Source organism: Python bivittatus, unplaced genomic scaffold (assembly GCF_059951505.1).
Source record: "Python bivittatus isolate LINGU-HERP-01145 unplaced genomic scaffold, Pbiv_v1 ctg000480_np1212, whole genome shotgun sequence".
In the NCBI taxonomy this organism is placed as follows: domain Eukaryota; kingdom Metazoa; phylum Chordata; class Lepidosauria; order Squamata; family Pythonidae; genus Python; species Python bivittatus.
In genome coordinates this window covers 11846577-11872236 of record NW_028277075.1, presented here as the reverse complement: position 1 = coordinate 11872236, position 25660 = coordinate 11846577, and the positions used below count along the sequence as shown (strand labels likewise).

The window sequence follows — 25660 nt, the reverse complement described above, 5'->3', positions numbered from 1 at the left end:
TTACCTTTCATGTTGAGTGTATGTTCCACCATGTAATGAAGAAATCAACATAATTTATAGGGCCAGTAATTGTAACACTTTTGTATAAACTTTGGAGGTAAATGGGTTTAATTCAAGATCCATGCATTAAGCAGAACTCTTGAATGAATGATTGATGTTAATGAGAACAGCTTGCATTCTAAACACAAGGCTTCTAGAAAATAGTAGACAAATTACATTAAATTAAATACAGAAATTGAACTTTGAATTGCAGCTTCTTGAAGCTGTTTGGAAAAAAATGATTGACTTTTAGAAACATAGTAGCAGAGGTCTGTCTGCAGAGGTCATTTCTTCTAATTCCACTTTTTAAAAAATGTAATCATGACATCTTTTTCAGCCCAAAGATATAAGTGAGAGCAAATGTACACAATTTGGCAAATGTGTGTGTGCTGTGTTTTTGTAAAGATGGTCATGGATGATATGTTAATTGACTTGATTGACATGGTAGAATTTAGCATCTGTAGCTGTATGACAATTTCTTTTGATAGTCTTTAAAGTAGGTCTGTAAGTTTGCATGAATAGACCTGAGCAATTTTCTGTAAAGCAGAAGTTCTGATTATAGAACATGTTTGAGAAAGAAATACATGTTATGCAACAGTTTCATGTATAATAACAATGGTATTGTAGATTCAGCATGATGTATTAACACACCCTGAGCCTATTATACAGCAAAACTATGAGAAACACTTCAATGACCAGCTGTTTGGACTTCAGAGGTTAAAAGATTACTCAACTGAAAGTAGGCAAAGTTGTTACATATGATCATATTCCAGCCAAGGTGACTGAGGCAAGTACTGAATAGTGGGTAACAGTTTGAGTTCAGGTGGCCCTTATACCCAGCAATTGGAGATTAGCAGTTGCCATTCCTGTATTTAAAAATGGGAGCAGAAAAGCACCAAAGTTCCCCTAAGTTCCTATATGCTAAGAACTTATGTTGGAAACTTCAGAATTGAATGGGACAAGAAGATACTGTAGCTGAGAAACAAACAGGCTTTTGAGCAGGACAGTCCACCATGGATCAAGAGCTAATATGATGGACAAATTATCCCTCTACATCGCACTATGCAACTTTTTTTGATGTAAATGTGCTTTTAAGGAAACCCTATGAGAAAAGATCAAAGCTACAACTATAGATGCACATATGCTCTTGCTCACATGTTACATGAAAATACAAATCTGTATGTAAGATAATGTTCACAAGGGAAGGTTTCAAACATTTTTTGTACACCAAAAGGAGTTAAGCAGGGCTGTACATTACTCTCCTTTTTAATTTTTATATTAACTCCCTAGTCAAGCCTCTGCTTGATCTAGATCTCCATGTCACCAAGCTAGCTTACAAGCGGAAACTAGTTGGTCTACATGTTGATAATGCTGTGGTTTATACCAGGGTTTCCCAAACTATGAGATGTACATCCCTTGGGGAGGTGCAGACAGACTCCCTGGGAGGGGTGAAGAACCTTTTAGTTATATTTGTTACAATCCACCTTTCCCAAAGTTTCATTGCATTGTTTTAATTGTTCATTTGTGTTCATTTTGGTATTTGGATTTTAGGGGAACTGTGCACATTAAGATTACACTAAAGGGAAGTGTGATGGCAAAAGGTTTAGAAACCCCTGGTTTATACCAATCCCCATTTGGCTAGGACAGCACTGAGTATGATTGCCCAGCATTACTCTAATAACCATCTCATGTAAATAACCAGAAGAAAACTACTGCAGTATTTGCCAAGAGACCTGTAATAAGCAATTGGCGACTTCAGGGTAGTAATATCAAGTAGCTGATGTGTTTAATATCTATGGATTTTTTTAAAAAAAATATTGGACAAGAAGGAAGCTCAAATGCAACATGTGCAAACCGTGCAGAGATGCTCTGCTGCAATCCTGAGGGTTTTTTTGCTTGATAAGGGAAGAATTATTCCTGCTGCCATCAAATTATTTGCTGCTGAGTCTTTGCCACATCTACTCTGTGAAACTTAGGCCATGTTTGAATTATACATATTTGATAGCTATATTCCAAATTCTCAGACGTGCACCAAATGCAGTCCTCCAACTAGATTCTGAGATCTATAGGATGGGGGAACTCAAGTTTGGATGACAATTTATAAATTCTGGCTAAAGCTAAACTCTTGCTCAGTGGATTTGGTCTCCTTAACAGCCCTTGGGAAACATCAGTAACAATGGACAAATTGCTGTCTTTCCGCAGAGCTCTTGTAATCCATGAAATATGCACAGCCTAGAGTGACTCTTAAACAGCAAGTTACAACATAGAACTGCAGAACCATATGAATTTAGTTTCCACTGGTCTTGGAGATTAGTATGAAGTTGGATAATTACCATATGTACTCGCAGATAAGCCAACCCTCAAATTTTTAACCAAAATACCATGAAAAATGTGCACCAGCGGACAAACCAACCCTTGAAATTTTCATATGTTTTAATTTTCACCTGCACCTAGCCACAGGTGGCGCATTTTCTATGGTATTTTGGTAAAAAATTCAAGGGTTGGCTTATCTGTGGATGGGTTTGTAAGTGAGTATATATGGGATACGGGTACTTTAAAAAAAGTATTGCCATGTATACTCACAGATAAGCCCATCCATAGGTAAGCTGAACCCAATTTTTTGGATATATTTTGGCACCTAAAATTCTTGGCTTATCCACAAGTATATGCGGTACTTCACTATCTTGGAATTACCTAATTATTGCAGTTTTCTGTCAGAGCTGTTCTAATGTAGTGCCATCTGGCTTGTTGGAGGGCAGTTTAATAAGATTTCCTATGAGGACTCTTCAAGTCCATTGAGTCAATAATATCAGAAGCGACTGAACAAAGTGAGGAACAAATATGTCCATGAAGGTTAGGTGTAGTCAAAACAGCCAGTCATGTCTTGCTTTATTGTATTATAGCACTATGTGGAAGAAGCTAATTTTACCTGTTTACATTAAATCTTTCAGGTTGTCCAGTTGATAACTGTCTTTTTCTTACTATCAGATAGGTACTCAGGTTTTATACAGAATGTAGCCTCATTCTGTGTGCCAACATGTAAAACCAGATGTGAAATAACAGTGACTTCTCTAAAAAAAAAAAAGGTGAATTTGATCACATGCAGCATTGATATAATCATATCAAATTGTCTTTGCTTTCTGTTTATCTTATGCTTAATGTTGTTGGGTTTTGACCATAATAAAAAAGTGTCATTCATTCATTGTTAATTATTTAATGTAAATATTTGTAAACCACACATTCTTTGTTTTAGAGCTGGGAAGTCTCACCACAGCTAATCTGATGGAGAAGGTTAGAGGTTTACAGAATTTGGCATATCAGTTGGGGCTGGATGAATGTAAGTACTGTATAGATCCTTAAAAAATACAGTAGGGTCATTGCAGGAAGACTTCACATGTTTATGTAAGTTCAGTCTGCTCATACTAGTTAACTGTAGGGATTCGCTATCATAAAAATGATGATAGCAATATGTTCTGTTTTGTACTGTTAGTTTATAGAATCTTTCCTACCCTTTACCTAAAAGTGGGAGTGACCATTCTCTTTCAAGTGATTGTATAACATTTATTGTATAAATAAGTAAGTATCCATCCATGTCCCTGGTGCCCTCCAGCTGATTATGATAGCTTGGAATTCTGGCAACTTGTAATCTATCATAGTTGAAAGGGCACTGAATAAAGAAGGCTGCTATATGCAAATGTGATCTTCATTTTTAGCAATTCAGTACTATATTCATTCCTGAAAACGCTAGAACAAGCACCATATTGCTGTTAGCATAGATGTCATCCCTGGATTACATAATCTTGAAAAGTTTCTTCATAGACCTTTCAGGGTGTGTACCACCGCTATTTTATGAACTGTGCAGCAGCCTTCATAGGTTCCATTCCTAAATGCATTCACGTTAAAGTCAGGATGTTTATTATTATTGAAAAAAATAAAGCAGCAGCTGCAGCATTAGAAGACTATATGTATGCACAGCTCTAAGTGATTAAGGTGTTTTAGTGGAAAACATGTTATGTTTCTGTGCTATGTAATTCACTAATGTAATACAAGTGGAACTGCTCAAAGAAACTGAAATATGGCAGAAGTATAGCTTAGAGCACTTCACAGTGACCCTTATTATTCAAGATTAAATACTGTACTGCCTTCCTGATTGTAAAACAGTGAAATAATTGTTCAAAAGATCCAATGGAGTCATGGAAAGATAGACATTACATAGCCTCTGGGTGGCAGCAGATGGCTGATTGGAATTGTGATATTGGGAAATACATTTGTATCTTTTAAAGATTGGGATGCTCCATTTAACTTCTCTAACAATTTTAAGAGATGATGAATTAGCACAATGTAATAAGTTAAATTGTGTTATATATGTTCCCCACATAAATATTTTTCTATTAATGTTCCTCTGTTCTTAGATGGAACTTTTACTGAGAATTGTCATCCTTTATAGGATGTTGTGCAAATTTAGGGCCATTTTTTGTAATCTGCTAAAATTTAGATTTCAAAGTTAATCCTTTGAAATCTAACTGGTCCTTCAGTTAGTTCCAGCTGTAACTTCGTAATACTTTTTATTAATATTTCCTTTACTATAGTTGTTACTACATTTTCTTTGCTGCTGTGAAATAATTCTGCTCATTGTGTATTGCTGTTGGTAATAATCCATAAGAGAATGGTCTTAACTGTTCCTAAGATCCCCAAGAGACAATCCCAGGGACATCACAATTGGAAACCTTCCTCCATGTCCACAAAGAGGGATATTTAAATAGAGTCCTCTTCAATGTCTGATGTGACTGTGCAAAGCTTTCAAAAGGTGCACTTCACAGAGCATATTGTCACGAGCAACATATTCTTCCTTGAACTGGTAAACTAGTCGTGTCCTCTAAAGGGCTCAGTGCAGCTTTCAAAAGCTATTCCTGGCTATCTGTACATTCAGAAATGAACTCAGAGCCAATGAAGGTAATGAAACAAAGTCACCCTCTGGGGGAGATGGGTGGCATATAAATTTAATAAATAAATAAAACATTAGCACTGTAGTAGTTAATGTTGTAGCAGCCATATTTTGTCACTCGTATAGATAGCATATTGCAGTCATCTAAAATGGTCCCTATTATGTATGGGCCATTGAAACCAAGCAGTCTAAGTTGGACTATAGTTGCCATCCTACCTAAGCTGGTAAAGTATATTCTTTCATAGAGGATTCCTGAAGATCTAATGACAAAAATGAATCTGCAAGCTCCCCAAACTATAAACTTTATGCTTTAAGACACAAGTGCAGGTCTAAGTATAAATCTTTGCCTTAGAAATATTTTCTTGCCTAAGAAAGAGAATGTTATGTATATTTTTGATGTTTCCACAGTATCACAACTGTTAATGATTGATTGATTATGTGCCATCCCTAACTGACTGTCCCTAACCTGGTCTTTCAGGTCTTCCAATGGTGAATGTGTTAATAAAGTAGTTGTAGTCATGTAATAGATGGATGGTGTTTCTCCAAAGTAACAGTTCTATAGATCTGTAATGAACTGTTTCCAGCTACATAGACTATTAACATTTTCCAATATTTCTGATTACATGCATATGTTACAAAACTTTTCAGACTTTCAGTCTGGTGCTTCATCTGCATTATATTTTTCTGGAGGTAGCAGTGACACTTAACCTAACTGTCCAGCTGGATCTTTGAGCAGTCTTGTAATATTTTTATTATTTATCTTCTTCCCCTCTAGCAAAGGGAAATGAACCAAAGGCAGTGAAAGATTTCTGTGAGTGGAATAGGGAGGGTTGTGATTTCAGTTATTTCCCTTGTTCTCCGGCCTATCCACATTTGCTTCAGAGATTTTCACAGTCCTCCAAAGCAGATTTGGGGAGGTCATGGAGAGCTGCAAGGAAAGGGGGGGAATTTCTGAAAATTGTTGTAAACTTCATTTGGCATAAATAATTCAGTAGGATTCTGCATCCATATTAAAACAGTTGTTGCCATGAATAAAATTTATTTAAGTATTCATATTTTATCATTAATTCATCTCACTCTGATTTTGATCACTCTTAGCATCATTTTAATGCTTATGTTGACTGCTTATGTTATGTTGACTGATGCTGTGGAGGGAACTAAATGGTTACCTTTCTTTCTGCTGTTTATTTCACCTATGAAAACTTGAGATTTTCTTTGTAAGGATTTTTGCCTCAAAACTGTTCTATTCAAATGTCAACTAGAAATTAGGGTGTACACAAGACACTTAAATTGGCTAATTTTGGTATATAATGTTCTTAACTACCTCCAGCCTGGGGATCGTGACCTCAGCTTTTTATCATCTGTGTTGGATTGTATGCCACTTTTAGAAGTGAAGGTGGTATGGGAACTTTTAATTGTACCTGTGTGATTTATCTCCAGTCAGCTCTTTAATTTCTTTTGGCTGTCTGAGGTTTCCGACATGCTGTAAATTTCACCAACTTTTTCATTATCTGCAATTTCTTTATGACTTGTGAATCGGAGTGGAGAGAGAGTGTGGATTTACAGCAGAGATAAACATGTCCATAAAGTCTGTATCTGTGTCAGTAATTGTACTGCTGTCAGTGACTGTCCTGTTTTACAGAGCTCTCTTGGGGAAGAACAGTTTGCTACCAGTGGCAGAGTAGTGTTCACACTTTAGTTTATATTAACATATCAGGAGATTACTTTGCAATGATTGGGATGGAAATTGAAGCTAGATATTGGTTACTGTTGTTTTTCCCACCCCACTTCTTACTGTTAACTAATCAATGAATAATTAATTGAATTGTATAGCTTTATTTGAAAAACAAGAGAAACAGGAAGAATGCCATTTCATGTGAAATGTGGTGTGGTTGGTAACAGTACAAAATAATATGTTGTTCATATGTAAAATTACTTGCAAATACTATGGTAAATACTGTAAATACTATAGTAAACAATTGTTGCATTAGAATTTTTAGTAGATAGAATATGGCAAGACTGCATTCTAAACATCATTATTATTATTATTATTATTATTATTATTATTATTATTATTCGCATAGTCAGCCAGATGTTTAGACTGGATTTGGCATTTTTATCTACCTATTGAGTCCTTCCCAAGGACCTGGGATAGGCAGGTGTTGTTTGATGGTGTTAGAAGTATCATTTAAGCTGTTCCAAGTAAAGCTGCCTTTTGCAATTGACTGATGGTGATTTTGTCGATGCCGATGATCTTCAAGTGGTACTTCGGATGTTTTAGGATTGCACCCAAGGCACCTATTATTATTGGTACTATCTTTGCTTTCTTTTGCCATAGTCATTCTATTTCTATTTGCAGGTCTTTGTATTTTGTGATTTTCTCCAGTTCTTCCTCTTCTATTTTGCTGTCTTCAGCTATTGCAATGTCCACTATCCAGACTTTTTTGTCTTTCTTATCAACAAGTGTTAAATCTGGGGTGTTATGTGGCAGGTGCTTGTCTGTTTGAATTCTAAAGTCCCAGAGCACTTTAGCTTCTTCATTTTCTATTACTTTGTCTGTTTTGTGGTTCTACCAGTTCTTGCTTGCAGGCAAATGGTATGCACCATTGTTGCTGCTTTGTCATGCCATTGTTTGTAGTCAGTCTGTGTGATCTTCAGACATTTGCTGTCTGTTGCTGTCTTCTCAGTTCTGGCTTTGTATGTATTTGTTCTTAAGGCTTGATCTTGATCACTTTCCTGCTCTTAGCCATTGCCAGGTCTTGTTGTTACCTGCTTTGCCTGCTAGTTTTTTTGTGTACTGGCCATGTAATACTTTGCCTTGCCATGTCTCTTTTCTGTTCTTCATTTGGTCTTTCTTGTAGGCCAGTTTGGTCTGTTCCATATTCAGTAAGCCTACATGGTATACTAACTTCAGTGCATCTTCTTTACTGTCCTTAAAATATTCTTCTAATGCCCTTTTTTCTTCTTCAACTGTCTGGTGTACTTGCAACGTTTCATGCCCACCTCTGCTCCTTGGTAAGGAGAGTCTGTCAACATCACTGCGTGGATGAAGGGCATGATTCATTGTCATTATTTTTCTAGTCGTCTTATTCAGGGCTTCTAGTTCTGCTTGAGTTCAGTCCACTATTCCAGCTGTGTATCTAATGACTGGAATTGCCCAGTGTTAATTGCCTTGATGGTATTTCCTCCACTGAGTTTGGACTTCTAAGATCTTCTTTACTCTCATGATGTATTCACTGCTAACCTTCTTCTTGACTTCAGTGTGCTTGATGTTGTCAGCATGAAGGATGCCCAGGTACTTGTAGTGATCTTCTTCATCCAGACTCTTGATGTTATTTCCATAGGGCATCTTGATTCCTTCAGTTTTCATTATTTTTTTCCCTGTTGATGGTAAGGGTGGCACATTTGTCCAGTCCAAACTCCATTGAAATATCTTGGCTGTATATTTGGACACTGTTGAGCAGTGATTCCATTTCAGATGGTGTTTTTCCATACAGCTTCAGATCATCCATGTAAAGGAGGTGGGATGGCCTGGCAGATGTTTTTGATGTTTGATAGCCATGGCCTGACCTGTTCAGTATTGTTAACAGAGGAATCAATGCAATGACAAACAGTAGTGGTGATAGTGAGTCTCCTTGAAAGATTCCTCTCTTGATATTAACCTCTCCAAGTCTATCACAGTTGACCAGCAATTGTGTCTTCCATTGAGCCATTGATCTTTGCACAAAGCTTCTAATGTTTCTACTGACTCCTGTAATTTCTAGGCACTTGATTATCCAATCATGTGGCAGGGAGTTGAATGCCTTCTTGTAATCAATCCAAGCTACATTCAAGTTGGTCTTCTTTCTCTTGCAGTTTTCCAAAATCATCTTGTCAATTAGGAGCTAATCTTTTGCTCCTCTGCTGTTTGGGCAGTTTCCTTTCTGCTCAGATGGAAAGAGCTTGTTTTCAACTAGATGCTCTTGGACTGCATCAGCTACCACACCAGTTAGCAATTTGAAAGTTGTTGGTAAGTAGGTAATTGGCCTGTAGTTGCCTGGTGCTGCCCCCTTTTTGGATCTTTCATTATCATGTAGGTTTTGCCAGATGTTAACCAGTCTTCAATTTCACCTCCTTGCAGTATGTTGTTAAGCTGCTTGGCAATGAATGGGTGCAGACCAGTCAGATGTTTCAACCAAAAACCATGCAGTTCATCTTCATCTGGTGCTGACCAGTTCTTGATCTTCCTTGCCCTTTTCTCCACCATTTCTGCTGTTATTACAAGTTCTTTCATTTCAGCTTTTTTATTCTTATCCACCTCCTTTATCCAAGCTGCATTCTTGTTGTATTTCTTTGGGTTGTCCCATAGCTGCGGCCAGAACTGCACTATTTCTTCTTTGTCAGGAGCTGACTGGTTCATTGAAGTCTCTCCATTGATGGATTGGGAGGAACATTTCTAATTCAACTGAAATTGGAGATTCTGCCTATAGTGTGCAATTTGAGCTTCGTATCTGCTGATCTTTTTGGCTATGGCTGTTATTTGCTGCTTTATTATTTCCAGTGCTTCTTTGATCTTCCTTGTTTCTAGGTGATATTTCCTGATCAGGTATTCTTTGGTCTTCTTGTTCTTCAGCTTATTTTTTTTCATCTGTTCTAGCTTGCTTGCATCTGACCTTAGCATGCAGATCTTATTTTCCAACCTGATCTTCCGTTTTGGTGGTGCATTGTTTGGCTTTTTTTCTTGTTTGTTGATTTTGCACCCAAAGTATTCAGTTACAACTACAGTTGTGCTGTATATGAGTTGGTTTGTTTCTTGCAGTGAGCTGGTGCTTATATTTGATATTACAGTATTGGCATCTTTTAATACTTGTGTTAGCTGTTTCTTTGTAACATGCTTCAATGCAGGCAACCTTATTCTGTTGTTTGTATGCTGTTTTAGATGCTCAGTTATTCTTTGTTTCAATTCCTCTTGTTTTTTAGTTAGAGGACTTTGTTCTTTCTGAGGAGAAGGCAGAGGAGAGGGTGCCTGGTTTGGGAATGAAAACAATTCAGTAGTTATGCTGGCTTCCTCTACTGACGACTCTCTCTGGTTGGCTTCTACAGTTTGAGCTACTTCTGGCAAGGCTTTGATTTCTTCGCCCTGAGTAGACCTTTGCAGTTCTTCCAATTCTACTTCTTTGAATACTTTATTTCATATAATAAATCAGCATTGATCTGCTAGCCTCTGTTCTTTCTGATTCTGGATGTTCTTTCCAGAAGTGGTGCATTCTTTTCAGATATCCTCTTCTCATTGGACTTGATTTGTAATAGCAGATCATTATTTCTTTGTTTTCAGTCTTTGTATATTTGCAATGGGTAAACAACTTTTCTTCCAGTAGTCCTGCAGCTGTTGGCCCTGGTTGCTCAGCAAACAGTCCTGAGTCTTGTAGCCCACTTGCCACCAGATGTCCAGGAACTAGAACACATAGCATAGTCCTTGCTGATCCGAGTGACAACTGATCCAGTAGGTTTCTGTAAATTACGTCTTATCATATTGTTTATGGGAAAGACACTCTTTGTCTGGCTCTTCTGATGAGACCTGTCTAGTATGGTTGAACCTCTGGTATAGCTCTCATCCTCCTTGGAGCATGCAAGCCCCACAACCACATCAAGGTAGTACGTCATTGATTGTTGTGGTTGTTGTCTCAATATTTCAATATCAGGAGAAAGAAAGAAATTCTGTGAATTTACATTAAATATCCCAAGCAATCAGTATGCTTCTACTTCAGGTTGTATTATTGGATAGGGATGATTGGCAAAAAAAAAAAAAATCAGAGACATTTTTGAGGCTTCGTAGCTTGTCTGCTAGTTTACAAACTATGGGATGTTTGAAGTAGCAAAATTGATTTCTGACACTTGGAAATTATTCATGGTGCTTCTGTGGAATGTCTCATTCAGTAATGAGAAACCCAGACTGTGAACCAAATTCAGCACTTCTGTCTGCCAAACAGACTCAGAATGTAGAGATTGAAAACCTAAACTCATATCTGGCTGTGTTCGAGTATAATGAGCTATTACCATCATTCAACTTTGTTCAGTAGTGAACGCTATCATCAATATTTACATGGAGTAACAAGAACATGTGCTCCAATTTATTGTGAGTATAGCTTAGATGTTATCTTTTAAATAAATATAATTTGATAAATGCACAAATCTAATTTTAAATAGACACTAGAGGTAAAATTGCTTAGGTTTTGCAACTTCAACTTAAGGAGGATGCTTATGTAATGTTTGAGTGCTATTTGAGATTATTGTAGTTGGATGTACTGTCAGTAGGCCAGATTCCAAAACACTATTGGCAGGATCCTGATTAGAGTAGATAAAAATATTTCATGTGCAAAGATTCCTAAGTCATGGGAATCTTACATATGGCACTCTATGAAGTAAAAGAGTAGCTTGCAGAAGAAAATATTCCCTCGTGGGCACAATGATGCATTTCTTGCTTGAATATAAAACAATACTTTTCTTGAGACAAGTTCCTCTTTAGATGTGCCATGTATTTAGGTCATTATTATTTCAGTTTTAAGACATTCTGTTTTGTAATTGATATTCATGAAGGCATTATGCCATAAGTATGATGATAGCAACCATATGGAATGGTTGTTTTATATTGAATCTTCAAATTCTGAAACTGGGAAAGGATTTGTTGGCTCAGGTTGTAAGGAAAGCTATCTTTCTGGAAACGCATGTCAGCTGCTGATGCTATACCTCTTACTTACTACCACTATCCCATCATCTGCTGCTCTTATTTTTGGTGGTTATTTTGGAAGTCGTGGACTTGAATCTCAGAGGTAAGCCTTAGCAAAATAACCAGAGACAGTAATGATATATCCACTGATTTTCCTGGTTCTAGAGTATCATTCTGTTCTAGTTGGCAACTGTGTACTCTAATATATCCTTTTCATCTGCTCTCAGTTTTCTTACTCAAAGGCAAAGTATATAAAACACTTTCATTGGCTTTCCTTGCTTGATTCAGTTCTGGAGTACAACATTTAATTGGCGATTAATTAGGACATGGATATGTATTCCTTAAGCCTAAGCCTCTGCATAATGGCTTTGGTCTAACTGTATTCAGTATGCTTGAGATATTTGAGCATGGAGATTCTTTTTAGATCTTAAGCAGGTTCATTTTGCACAATCTTTCCTTTTCTTGCACTGATTTCTACAGGCCAAGAATCCTAATGTTTGTCACTATTATCTCAGTGGAAATTGTTGTACCATGTGGGAAAATGAGGCCCTGAAGAAAGCTTCCTTTTTTGTGCGTTCCTGGTCCATTTAGCCTTGAAGGAGCCATCTGTAGAATAGAATATACTGGAACTAGGGATCTGTGACAATATCTAAGTGCCTCATTAACTTTTGTAGGCTAGAACACGATAAAATGTCATCAAGTCCCTATCAGATGCCTGATAATCTGCTGCAAGCTAGAGTGCCATTAGCTTAAATTCTCAATCAAATGCCTTCCTTGAGCTTAAAGAGCAGTGATTAAACATGGAGTGTCCCCTGAGGACTCTACAGCTGTCATGGGGGTTGGAGTCGATCCCCTCCCTTACCAACCAAGAGAGACTTTGAGCAAGAGGTCTTGCTGGGGCGGGCCCTCTTCAAACCCACACGTGCCTGCCCCAGCTGTTCTGTTTTGCCTAATGAATTGCATTACAGGGAGAAACTGGGTATTGTCATCACAAGCTGCCTTCCCTGGGGACCTGAGCCAACCTCAGTAATGACTAATGTTAGTGATAGTAATTGAAATGTGATCACTCTCTGGGGACTCACACCAAGCATGATGCTCTCAGGCACTTGTGGCTGGTAGAGACCTGTAAATGGCTCAGAAGTGATTTTTAATTGCTCTACTTTCCTAGTTACACTTTCCAAATATGTTTTCTTTTTATAGGTAATGCAACAGGTTTTTTCTTCTACACTAGGGAAAGACATGCATTGTCTTAAAAATTGTTCTACTTTGAAAGGTTTGAGACCTTGTACAATTGTTTGCCTCCCTGCTTAGGTTTCTGCCCTATACTGTCTATTGACATGTTGTGTAGGTGTCTTTAAATAGCAGCATAATTCAGCTGATTTGGAGTGGGAAGGTCATGGTCCAGTCAGCTTGTTCATTAGCTAAGCGTTAGGGATGCATTGTGGATCATTTAAGACTTAATTTTTAAAAGACCAAAAAAACAGAAATTCAAGCCAAATTGGATTTGGGAAAGGCTTTTATATGTTGTCCCAAAGTGGTATTTAGATTCTTTTTGTAGAGTTGAATGACTTTTCACATCAACTGCCTAAATTTGAACTGCCAGGTTCATATTATGAGTATAATAATGGGCTTTAGAAATGAGAGATGGTGGAATAAAATAGGATTTATTTTTATTTATTTATATGTCAAATTTGTCAGCCCCCATCTTGTTGAAACGACTCTGGGCAGTTTACAAAACAGTTAAAATCAATTAAAATGACAATATACAATACTCCTAATAAATAGAAAATAAGTAGATCCAAGAATAGGTATAAAATTGGCAGTCACTCAGGGAGCATCAACAAGGCACTCAGCCACCCCCAGGATTGGGTACGATTGTTATCACCCCACGCAAGCTGGCAGAGCCAGGTCTTTAATCCTTTCCAGAAGGCTGGGAGGGTAAGGGCCTGCTGCAACTCTGTGGGGAGAATATTCCAAAGGATCAAGCTTTTTAGGCCAGTAGATACATTTAAAATTTTGAGAAAAATGGATATCAGCACAAAATGTTTGACATGGGCGAGGGGATCCAATAGTTTCACAAAAAAATAAAAACAGAAACTTTACAGAAAGGCATATTGCTGATGGTAAAGGATAACTTGATAAGAAATGTGAATACATAACAAAAGTAGATGGATCATTGCCCAAATCACAAATTTTTTTTTGGCACTCACAATATTCTTATTTTCCCCTTATTCAGAATTAAGGCTTACCCTGAAATACCTTTTTTCCAGTTTACTTCCTCAGCCCATAATATTTGCTCACCATTTTCACTCATTTATTTCTGTTTCAGGATCAGTTCCCCCACTTGACCAGTTAAATTTGTATCTTCCATTGAGGTCTACAGCTTTGGTCTTCTTGCTTCCTCCTCCAGTTCTATCAGATAACCCTCTATCCTCTACTGCCATTGTGCTTCCATCCACAGATCACCTTCCCCATTTCCAATTTATTAGGCAGTAACAATTAGCTCTGTCCCTTTCTTCCTCTTTCCTCAATCCTGGCAACCAGGAGTACTTCAGATGTAAGTGCTAGTCTGCAAACCTGCACCATATTTAGTTTCTAAAATGTATGAAATGCCAGTTAGATTAAATTAGCAATTTGAAGAATTTTAATATGAACTTACCCTTCTTAGAACACTTACCCTGCTGAAAATTCAACTTGTGGCTTGTTCATATACTGTAACATTGCTGCAGTTAGAAGTTGTTTTAAAGAGTTCATGTTCCCTTATGCTGTTTATAAAATGCTTAGTATACTTTGCTTTAAGTAGCATCATTAAATGATAGAAGATAAAGATATCTAATTGTTCTGTTTTGAGGATAAATGCTGTAGAAGAAAAGTAACCAGTGAAACTGGTGATTCACTCTTTGGTGTACATATTCTGTATTCTAATGCAGAATGAAGTTGGTGAAATGAATTTATCTTTTAAAAATACTGGGTTCATACATTGTACTAGACCATGATTTGGTTGAGTGTTATTGAATAAACTGTGACTGGATGAGTTCTTACCATATGGTAAACGAACTATGGCTTAGAAGGCAAAATAGCTGGATTTGCACAATGACAAACAATATTATTGTTTATTGCAATGTGTAAACCAGGTCCCAAGTTCAGGATTACATCTGGCATGATTATTGGGGCAACTTCTTAAGAGGTTGGAGAGACAAGCTGAAGTTTCCATCAGTGGTGTATGTTTGCCTAGGGAATATATCAGCAGATATAGAGGCCAGTTCTTATGGTGCTTGCTCATGAAGGGTCCATGACATGTCCCTTTACAATACTGAGAAATATTAAAAGATCATTGCTGTGGTTATTCCTATTAATAAGCAATTCCTCAAATATCTCTTTTGGCTTTTATTTTTGATATGATATGGGATTATCTAACTTAATGTTAGATAATGAACAATATCAATCATTTTAAACAATAATACAGTTTATTTTTGCTTTATGATTTCTGAATCTACCCGTTAGCTTAGCATTCTTGACTGTGGATAAATTTGAGGGAAATCATAGTTCTAATGTATGTGAGTTGTGCTACTATATCTTTATTCCATAAAGAATGTTGAAGTTAAGTACTGATGACTACTGAGTTTAAGCACTTTTAACATACATATCCTTTTTTGCCAAAAGAGTTTTCTGAAACATCCTAGTTCAGGAATCTTAATTTTTCTCTTCTTTAGCACAGCCCTGACTACCTGAGATTTTTTTGTAGAAAGATGAATTCTGTTTAGCCACTGCCTATGAATTGTAGCTAAGATAAAGCACTGAGAAAGCATATGCTTAGAAAAAGATGGAATAGCTAGATACATTTCGTAGTTGCCAGGCACAGAGTTTGTCCAGAGCTGCTGCTTAAGTACTTGTATGTGGATGCATTTTGACTTCACAGAAATGTCATTCTAGATGAATCAGAGAGACATACTATGGAGAAGATATACTCATTTTCTTCTGGTGATATCCTCAGGTTCTACTTAGAATTTTTTTTACTGTAGAAATAGTATAGAAATCCTTCTTTTCCTGTTGACAAACAAAATTGATGAGTCCACTCAAATACTCTGTGTTCCTCAAAAGACATTTATTTCATTCACTGTATCTGATCAGAAGTTTATTTTTTGGGTGATGATGGGAGGGAACTTAATTTCTTTGTCTAGTTAGCAATTAACAATAGTCATATTTTCTTTAAATCTCATCTGGGACATGAGCTGATTTTCTTTTACTTTTATATATATGTATGTATGTATATTCATACCTTCAGTCCTACTCATTTTATTTGTTAGAATGTTCTGGAATTGTCTGTGTGTTCTTAGGATAATTTTAAATATACATAATGATAGTTTATATCTCTTTAGTGAAAATTAAGGCCAAATTCAAATACAATCTTTATAATTAGTTTTATACAAGCATGTTTCCTCAGTATGTTGCTCAGGTTTAACTAAATCAATGTTAAAATCAATTTTCGTTAAACCAGTGCACTGTTTGTACAAATAAGACTTTAATGTGGTACCTTTAGACTTTGTTGTTTTAAGCAGTGTGCATATATTTTGAATAAATTTCAAGCTGTGTTCACATAAGGCACATCTGTGGGTAGAATGAGTTGATTTCCACTTTAGTCCTGCAGAAGTTCTAACGCTGGATTATTTCCATTTAAACTCTTACTTGGTAGTTATTTAACAAGTTTGCCACATTAAACTTTATCTGAAGTATACATATTTATTATTGTCTATTGAAGAGTGATATGTAAACATTTAAATGTCTGTTGCCCCCTGTAGACCAAGTTGTTCTGCAGCAAATAACCACTTTATAAAAATGGGAGTAACAAAACACATCCAGCAATGTAACTTCATATATAATTGAAAGCATAATTTAGAATTCTGTCATTTCGAATCCACAGAAGCATGAACAAAATGGAATTTCAGAAAAAAATTAGGTTTAAAAAGATTGGGGATGGGAGACGGGAATCAAGCTTCCTAGAGTATAGTTCCTGGTCATATAAAAGCAAAAGGCTCTTTTCTTCTTCCTTCCCTACAGAACACTATATTAAAACTTAGAACAGAGGGGTTGTACAATTCTCCCTGCCTAACACCCTGCCTCCCTAACTCTACTGGAAAAGAACGGCCCCTAGGTTGGGCAGCCAGAAACCAAAAATAGGGAATAGATGACCTTTTAATGACCAGCAGCTGCTAAATTTTATTTATTTGAGTTTCTGAGGGCCACCAGGAGCATGGCTGATGATGTGATATAATTGGAGTGGGTGGGGCCCCTTCTGTGTTTTGGGAGGGGACTTGGAAGATTGAAGGTCTTCACAGAGGCTTGACCCATTTATTTTTGCAAACGTACAACCCCACCCCAAATTACATCAACAAAAATTGGCAAATTTTGGTAATGCAGTATGATGATCCTTGGAGGACTATGGGTAAAATCCTAAGGTGCTCCTCGCTTGTTTTTTAGAAATTGCTGGGGATAGATTGGATTGTAGTTTAGGAAGTTTCACTTTCCCATTCATTTCAGTAGAATTAAATTAATTGCTATATGTAGCAATTTCAATGTATTTTTTTAAGAAGAGAGATGCAAATGTCAATTTAAAGAGGAGCAGCATGAAATGCCATAGATAGGACAGGTGATCCCATTGTTTTATGAAAGAGTACATGAAGGAAGAAGGACTATAAAAATGTTTACAGATATTTTAATAAATAATTGATTTGACCAAATTTAGCTATTCAGCTCTCTGGGTCATATTTGTAAAGCACGAGTAATGCTGTATTCATTGAATCTGTTTAGGGATTAGAGATATTTCAATAAATCCTACATTTATAGGCAGTAATCCAAACCAATGTTTTTGCATAATGCAGTGTTTTTGCATTAGGGCCTTTGTTTCTCCATATCTGATACAACCCCATAAAGAATCTTTTTCCACCAGCATCAAGAAGTCTTTTCCTGTGGCACCATATGAATTATAGTGGAGTGACATGAAAATTGGAATTTCCCCCATGTGGCCATGGTCATGTTTTCTTTTCATAAACAGAGGGGGAAGGCAAACTACTTTACCTGACTGGGAAATATCAGACACAGATAGCTGGATGTTATTCTATGGTGTTCAAACCCTCTACTGGGAATTTAACTCAGGGATTTCCGGGGAGGGGGTGGAAGTCAAGTAAAACCCCATATGTGGAGGCATAATGTAACATCTGTATGTCTCTGTTCTGAGAGCTTAAGGGAAGGTGGATTTATACATCATTGTGATAGCCTCTACTTTACCTGACCTGGCTGCAATTAATGTAATACAAACATTCATGTTGTCAGAACCTTGGCATGTGTAAATAGTTTGACTTCAGCACAACATATGCCTTGGCAAAGTCAAGGCTTTGTTTTCTGGCCTATTTTTTTCCTCTCAAGTTTATTTCATATATTTGAAAACTGCTTCTTAATTACTAATCTCAAGGCAATTTACAATCAAGAATTAAAAAGCACAAAGAATCATTTACAAGAATATAAAATAGCATTCAAACAATATTAAAGTGTACATATAGCGCTCATATTTGGAAAGCCTGGAGGAAAAGGTAGATCTTCAGTTGCACTAGAAGATTTAATTTTAGGTGATTCGTGAATTTCAGTAGGGAGAGTATTCCAGAATAAAGGCACCTCCACTGAGAAGTTCCACTGGCAGTAAATAATTTTTAAAAATCTTAATGGCATTTTTTTTTAACACCCTACCTTCAGCAAGGTTTCTTGTTTTGGTTGTTAAAGATCCAGAGTTTCTTTTGCAGTTGCCAGCCAATCTGTGTGCAGTATTTTAGGCTTCTAATTTTGATAACTGCAATGATGTCCAGTTAGTGTTGAGTAACCTAACAAATCCAAGGGAAATAAGTTCCGTAGCCCTAAATCATTGACTGTTGCTGTGGATCCCTATGGCACTAAATTTCTCAGGATGAATCACATTTCCCTAGGCTTGCGTGGTGCTTGCTTCCCTGTTAGAATTCAGCATGCCATATCCTTAGAACCCCTTCTCTTGAATGGAATTCAAAAAGACACGTATATTTTCATAAATAAATTAGGAATTCAGTGGCTTCTTTCGGCTAATCAGGACAGGCTGATAAACCTTGCTAGCTGTTTAATAAATGAATTGTGACTGATTACCTATTAATATGGACGCCTCAGGAATTCACCCGGGGGGAAGCAGAGCAGTGAAATAGAGAGGGGCATGGCCCCCTGGGAAATCAGGGCTTCATGTTTGCAGCTTAAATATCTCTGTGAAGTATCAATAAGGAGGTAATTGAATTTTGAACACAAACATGAGCGCCGGATGGATGAAGAGAAGGGGGGGCTCTGATCGTCTCTTCTAGGCCCCTTCATTCTTCCCTCCTCTTTCCCTTGGAGACCACTCTAGTGAAGATAGATGCTAAATCCATTAAATAAAGATTAGACTCTGTCATGGTAGAAAGTGGTAGCTTAGCTAGATCCCCAGGCAAATTGGGACCTTTAGCAATACAGAAAATTAAAATATACATTTTTAACAAGTGTGCTATCGACACGCTAATAATGGCTGCCTGGCTTATGGGGTTTGCTCGCCTTTCAGATTTGCTTTTGTTTGTCTATATTGTTTTTGATGTTTTCTGTGCTAGGGTGTTTTGTTTTGTTTTTTGGTTCCTTAAAGCAGTGAAATTATAGCATGTTTTAACTATATTCTGGCAGTTTTCTTATGCTCTGTAATTTCCTCGTAGCATAGAGAGAGACTTGAAATATTATATGTTCTTCTGTGATCGTGCATAAGCAATTAAGAGATTTTAGAAACCTCTGGGGACAAATTAAAGCCAGATATGTACAAATATAAGGATGTAAGAAATGTCCAATGGAGATAGTTATAGGTGTACCTAGGCTCCTTTTAGATCTTGAATCCCAGATTTTGGTTTTTGGCTGGATTACTAGATATTGAATTAGACTACTGAAGTAGAGCTGATATCACTTGCTTTTGGCTCCTGAGTTACTCCATGGAGGAAATAATGATGACTAGCAATTATTGCAATCTAAATGTTACCAGGTTACCCATTTTATGCAGCTTGCTCTTCTTTTGTGAGCTGTTCCTTAGCCTCCTTGCCCAAACAGGAAGAGAACAATAATCTGAAAGGATTTGATGGAGTTCTGTTTCCAAAATATGTTCCTGACGTTGCAGGAGGGGATTCTCCTATCCATCAGTATAGAACTAATTACTGTCCCTCTACCTAATTAATTTAGGTAAAGATGCGAGTTACAGAAAGTGGGGTATTTAAGTTTATAAAGGAAAGAAAATTAAACCTGTGATAGTATGTGGGGAGAAAGTAAGGGATTCTCTGCTCTTGGAGATCCATGGCACATCCCTGACAAAATGCAGCTCTTGAGAATAAAAATGCTGCCCATACCTAGATCACATTGAAAATGGTTTGAAAGTAATATCCCAGTCTTGCTTCATTCTTTGTGGAATTTGAATGTGTGTGGTAATTTTACTTGATTGGAAAATATCCTAAATGTCTCAGTGGAAACCATTACACAACCAGAATATAGAGCCAAATTATTTGAAAGCAGTGGTTATGGTTCAATTTCATTTCTTGTGTAACTCAAAAAATCTATGCAACTTGGTGCTCCTGTCTCAGAAGTTTGAGTTCTTTAAAAAAAAACAAAAAAAAACCAGTCCTGTCTGTAACAATAGTGTATTTGAAATAGAAAAGGAAATTTACTGAGCAAGATAAAAAATATTTTTTCAGGGACTTGCTTATAAGTTTATACCAGAAAAGAATTTGTTATTCTTAAGGTTATATAAGCATACATTCTGGAAGAAGGCAATAGGAAACTATTTTCATATGTTGCAAAAACACAAAAAACAAACACAGTATGTAGAGGTATTCATTAAGCTATCCTAAATTGAATTCAACTTGAAAAGTTTATTTTTCAGGAAAATGTGGCTTGTTTTCTGGGAACTGATATAAATATTACTATATATAATAAATAATATCAACATCAATCAGTAATGAGCCTTTGTGCTGAGTAATTGTAGTCTAGTTTTCTGGTGTCCTTACATTTTGCCAGTAGATGTGGTTGGCATCTTCAGAGGCAGAGTGACCTGCTTTGTAGTACACTTCTTCATAGCTCACAGACCACTGAACAGGGACTGACCTGGCTCTTGTATTTGTACCCGGCAAGCTGTTCTCTTATTGGTCCATGTCACAGGCATCCAAGAGAGCTGGTTCCTGATTGGTTCCTCATCTAGGTGGATTTCTGATTGGTCTGTTTTGAAGAAATTCCAAGAGAATCAGTTCTTGATTGGCCTGTCCTTGAGCCAGGATGCTAATTGGTTTTTTGTGTAGGTAGACCTTTGATTGATCCAAGATAGGTGTTCTTTCTGGTGAGGCTGCTACAGATTCTTTTTGTTGTAGATTAGTTAAAGGCTATTTAGTCTTGGTGTGGCATAAAGCTGGGATCCATATTTTGTTGATTTTCAAACTCTCTTCCTTCCTGTGGAAGTTATTGGAATGTTTCTGGATCTTGACGGGCTGTCTATGTAGTCGCACATGGTAGTTTGACATGGTTGCCAGTACTTGTGTGCCTTTGAATTGGACTTTATGTCCAATATGAAGCAGTTCATATTCCACTACTGCTAATTTTTCAGGTTGTCCTAGACAAATTAGCATAATGTAGGTTAATTGTCACTAAGAAATTGAGCTATGAACCAGGAAGTTGCCAGTTCAAATTTTGTTCTTAGCAATCTTTTACTTGTATCTGATATATCTATTCGTGTTGATATAAAGAGTGATGTCTATGTATATAAAACAATTTATGCACTCTAAAGCAGCACAGCATTTTGCTAACTTCACTGAGTCAATGAAAAAGATTCTGCCAAAGATACAAAGGATTTAGGCATTTCATTTGTGCCTGGATTTCAGTGCTGTAACAAATCCTCCCCTGAAGCATTTAAGTAGAATTAATTTAATCATGTTGTTTTCTGTGAATGATCATGATAGCAGAGAAGGTTAAAGGGTCCTGTCTAGTACTATCCCTCTGTTTAAGAATATAGGTGTTGACTAAATCTGATACATTTTATAATTTCTCAGGAAGACAAATGTTCTTTTGATGATTCATTAAAGAGTTTCTTCTGATTAGAATCACTGCCACTTTATGCTATTTATCAGAATCTAGTAATTATTTCATCTTCTCCAAACAGTCTCTGCAAGATCAGTTTTATTTGGAGGATTGGCTGTGATATCATTTTGTACTAAACTTCTGCTCCCAGTGCAAGAACAGACAGGTCAAAAACTACATTCTAAGTGGCTCTGCTTTGAAGGATGCTGAGAAATTTAAGCTGGTACAGAATATTATTGTTCAGTCCGTATAACTGATAGAGCTAAATGGATCATGTTACACTAATTCTATACCGTTTGTAATGGTTGCTAGTATTTCTAGTTCAAAAGGATGTTGACCTCTCAGAAAGGACTGAATATCATACACATGATTACACTGAAGATCCTCTTCAGAGGTCCTACTTAGTGATAGTTCAGAAAAGATGGTAGATTATTACCATGAAGCCTTTCCCAGGAAAAATGTTGCATATGGGACTATAATTTTTGGTTTTTCATTGAAAAAAATCTTATTTGCTACTGCTATTTGAAACTGTATTTTATTTGGTTTTGGTATTTTACAGATTAAAGGGGCTTTTATAATTGAATACTGCATTTCTTTTCATTTTAATATGTGTTGTGAACCTGAACATTGAACTTAATAGGCAACCAATAATAATCCTTCCCCCATTCCTTCAGCCCTGCATTTCTAATTTTCAAAAGAACCTTATTGTAGAGAGTAAGGAAGATAACCTTGATGGAGACAGGGAAGATCCGTTACTACAGTGTCAAGGAGAAAAAGGTATCTTAAGTCCTAAACAAGCAGAAAATATGTGGAAGAGGCTCAGACAGACACCTCCCTGAGTATAAAATGGGGAGGAGGACCAGCACAATCAGACTTGCAAGATTGTGTTATTGTAACAACTCTCAATAAAAGTAGTTGTAGCCTTCCTCTGGAATTGATTGTTTGTCTAGTCTACCTGATGGGGCTGACACTTACATAGTTATGTATATTTGCTGCATCCATAGGAGCTACCTAATATTTACTTAATCAACCTAAATTGCTCCTATTTATCAGTAGATTGATCCAGTGGATAGCTGCAACTCATAATAGAAAGGGCCCTTCTGACTATGTTACAATCTACCTATTATGATAGTTGTACTAATAGCATATGATTTAATTAACCTGTGTTCAATAATTTCATTTAGGATCTGGCTTTTATGGCTAAGACTCTGACAGATATTTGTCTAACGATAAAACTCTTATGCATTTTTTTTGCAGAAAAACTTTTACAGTGAACTGAAGCAGTAAAAGGATAATGGGAGCATTATTTTCTCAGCATTTTTTTCTTCAAAACAATATTTACACCTTTCTTGTTAAAGCTATTACTATATCCTATAATCTTATATTCTTCCTTGGCTGTATCTGAGGAAGGACAGAGATTATGAAACTTTATCTGTTTGGTAAGAATGGATGAAGATAATACATCAATAATTACCTTTTTGAAGAATTGTGATAGTAGAATACTGTCCCTGGTGGTAGAGGTAGAATACTTTTTTTCTTGGCAATATTGCCAAACCAGATTTTGCCCATTCTGCCGTTCTTACAGTCCTGTGGAGTGCAAGCCAAGCAGTAGTGACATTTTCTTTATGACTTCTTTGTGCCTTATTGCAGCGTGTCACAGTCACACCCACCCATTCCTGGCAAGTAGCCCCATTTACTGGGCCAGGTATAAACCAGTATTATTCTAGTGCAAGAGTTTCCTACTCTTAGAAACTGTTCCTAGTCAGTATTTAATTCATTGTGAATTTTCAAGCAAAACTGCAAATCCTCTTTCCAGCATACTGGTATTGTCTAAACACCCAGTAGTTTAGCCTTACAAGTGATGTAGCACATAAGCACTAGGTCTAAATGTGAAAGCAGTCCATGCATTCACTGCCCAATACTATTTTTTTTTAATCTTTCTCTCAAGACTCAGATGAATCTGAAAAAGGATAGGAGCAAATTCAGCTATGAGTTACAAAAAGGGTTTTTATTCTAACCATCCAATGTATGAAATGTAGAAAAGAATAAAAGGGCAAACAATTCAATGAAGGGACACACAGAGGCATTATTTGCTTACTTTTACCAGGTATTCAGCATTCTCTAAGATATGTGAGTCAGTTTGGTGTAGTGATTAAAAGCACCAGATTAGAAACTTTGAGGCACTATGAATTCTAGTTCTGCCTTAGACACAAAGCCAGCTGAATGAACTTGGGTGAGTCACTCTCTCCGAGCCCTTGGAAGAAGGCATGGGCAAATGACTTCTGAAAATGTTGCCAAGAAAACTGCATGGGCTTGTCCAGTCAGTCACCAGGAGTCAAGACTGATTCAAAAGGACAGTCTTTCCACAGCATGCTATATAGCTATGCAATAATTTTTTTGATAATTAAAATCATATTTTCCACACCTTGACTGAACTGCTCTTTGAAGGTTGGTATCTTATGTCCTGGCCATCATAACTGCTATTGTAATTCCAAGCTACAAGTAAAAACATACAGGGAACTCTTTTTTTCTTTTTTTTCCCCTTTTTTTTTTTTTGCCCAAGGAGGTGGTACCATTACTAAAACAAAGGAAGCAACTTAGTCCAAAAGTTCTATACTGCTGCACCAGTAAAAAACTTTAAATATTCTTGCTTAACAACTGGCTGAAAAAGGTGGGGCTGTGATCTAAAGAGTAAGGAATCACTCTAGTACAGTCCTGGTAGATAACATTACTTTAATATTTTATAAACTAAAAAAACTAATACTATAGAAGAAAATGTACAGATATAAAAACAACAACAAAAAAACAGCTGTACGCATAACAGAAAGTAACACACCTGGCTAATGATGGTTCTCCCTCTAGAGTAATTATTGGCATAAACTTGTCCTTCAGTGGGAGTTGAAGATAAAACTTTCCCTTGGACACAGGTGCCCTGCCACAGTCTATCCCTTCTTCCTCCAGCTATAGCTCCAGCTGCTTTTTACTTGTAGTTCTTCTCTTGCCATTGAGGAAGAAATGAACTCTTTGGCGGTTGCTCCTGACCACAACTATATTAACTAGAGGACACCAAATTAGGGAAGGAAGATCTTAGCAATGATTTTGGAAGCATTATTTAAAGCCTGTGAAATTATTCCTGCATCTAAACACTAGCCCATGTTGTGCTTAGTCAAACTAAAATAAATTCAATACAGTTGAATTTAGATTCTTCTCCAAGTATGTCCATCCCTGAATCTGATTTTAATCCCATGTGTCCAAACCAAAGAAATTAAAATACATACTGATTTGGGGGTATGGATGTGTTAGCATTACCTATATTATCCATGGCAAAAAAAGTGTTAGACTTAAAATCAACAATATTGGTATGAGTACAAATTTAGCTGTTTTGTATCTTAGAACACTATAACCTTTTTGGTTAAAATATTACATCCCTAAAGTAGCTTTATATGAATTAGAAATGAATTCAGCTTTGCTGACTGGATTAGAACAGGAGCAAAAGAAATTTCAACAAGGCAAATTGGAAAAGGAAAAAAAAATCTCTGCCAGATAATATAAACAAAGGAGGGAATTTGTTGTATTCTGTTGCACCTGTCAAGATTTAAAAGGAGAAAAAGTAGCCTTATAGGCTACTTTTTAGTTATTTAGTTATTATGAAAAATATCACTACTTTTTGTCATTCTTCCATGAATTCATTTTTCCATCTCCCGCTTACTGTTCTCTACATTAACTGTGAGGTCCTACTTCCTAAATAGCATCTTCCTGTTTTTCCTTTTGGGGGTGTGCAACGTTACAATCAGGAGCCTAAAGGAAGTGGCTCCAGACAAGATACCAGCCTT

At 36.7% G+C, this 25660-nt stretch overlaps 1 protein-coding gene across 1 annotated transcript in view; it reads left to right on the top strand.

Moving 5' to 3' along the window:
- Positions 1-25660, top strand: part of LIN52 (lin-52 DREAM MuvB core complex component) — a 52457-nt gene that overhangs the window by 5051 nt on the left and 21746 nt on the right. The window contains exon 5 of the mRNA XM_088145338.1: positions 3293-3376. Coding sequence (XP_088001464.1) covers positions 3293-3376 — 84 coding nt within the window. The remainder of the gene's footprint in view (positions 1-3292; positions 3377-25660) is intronic.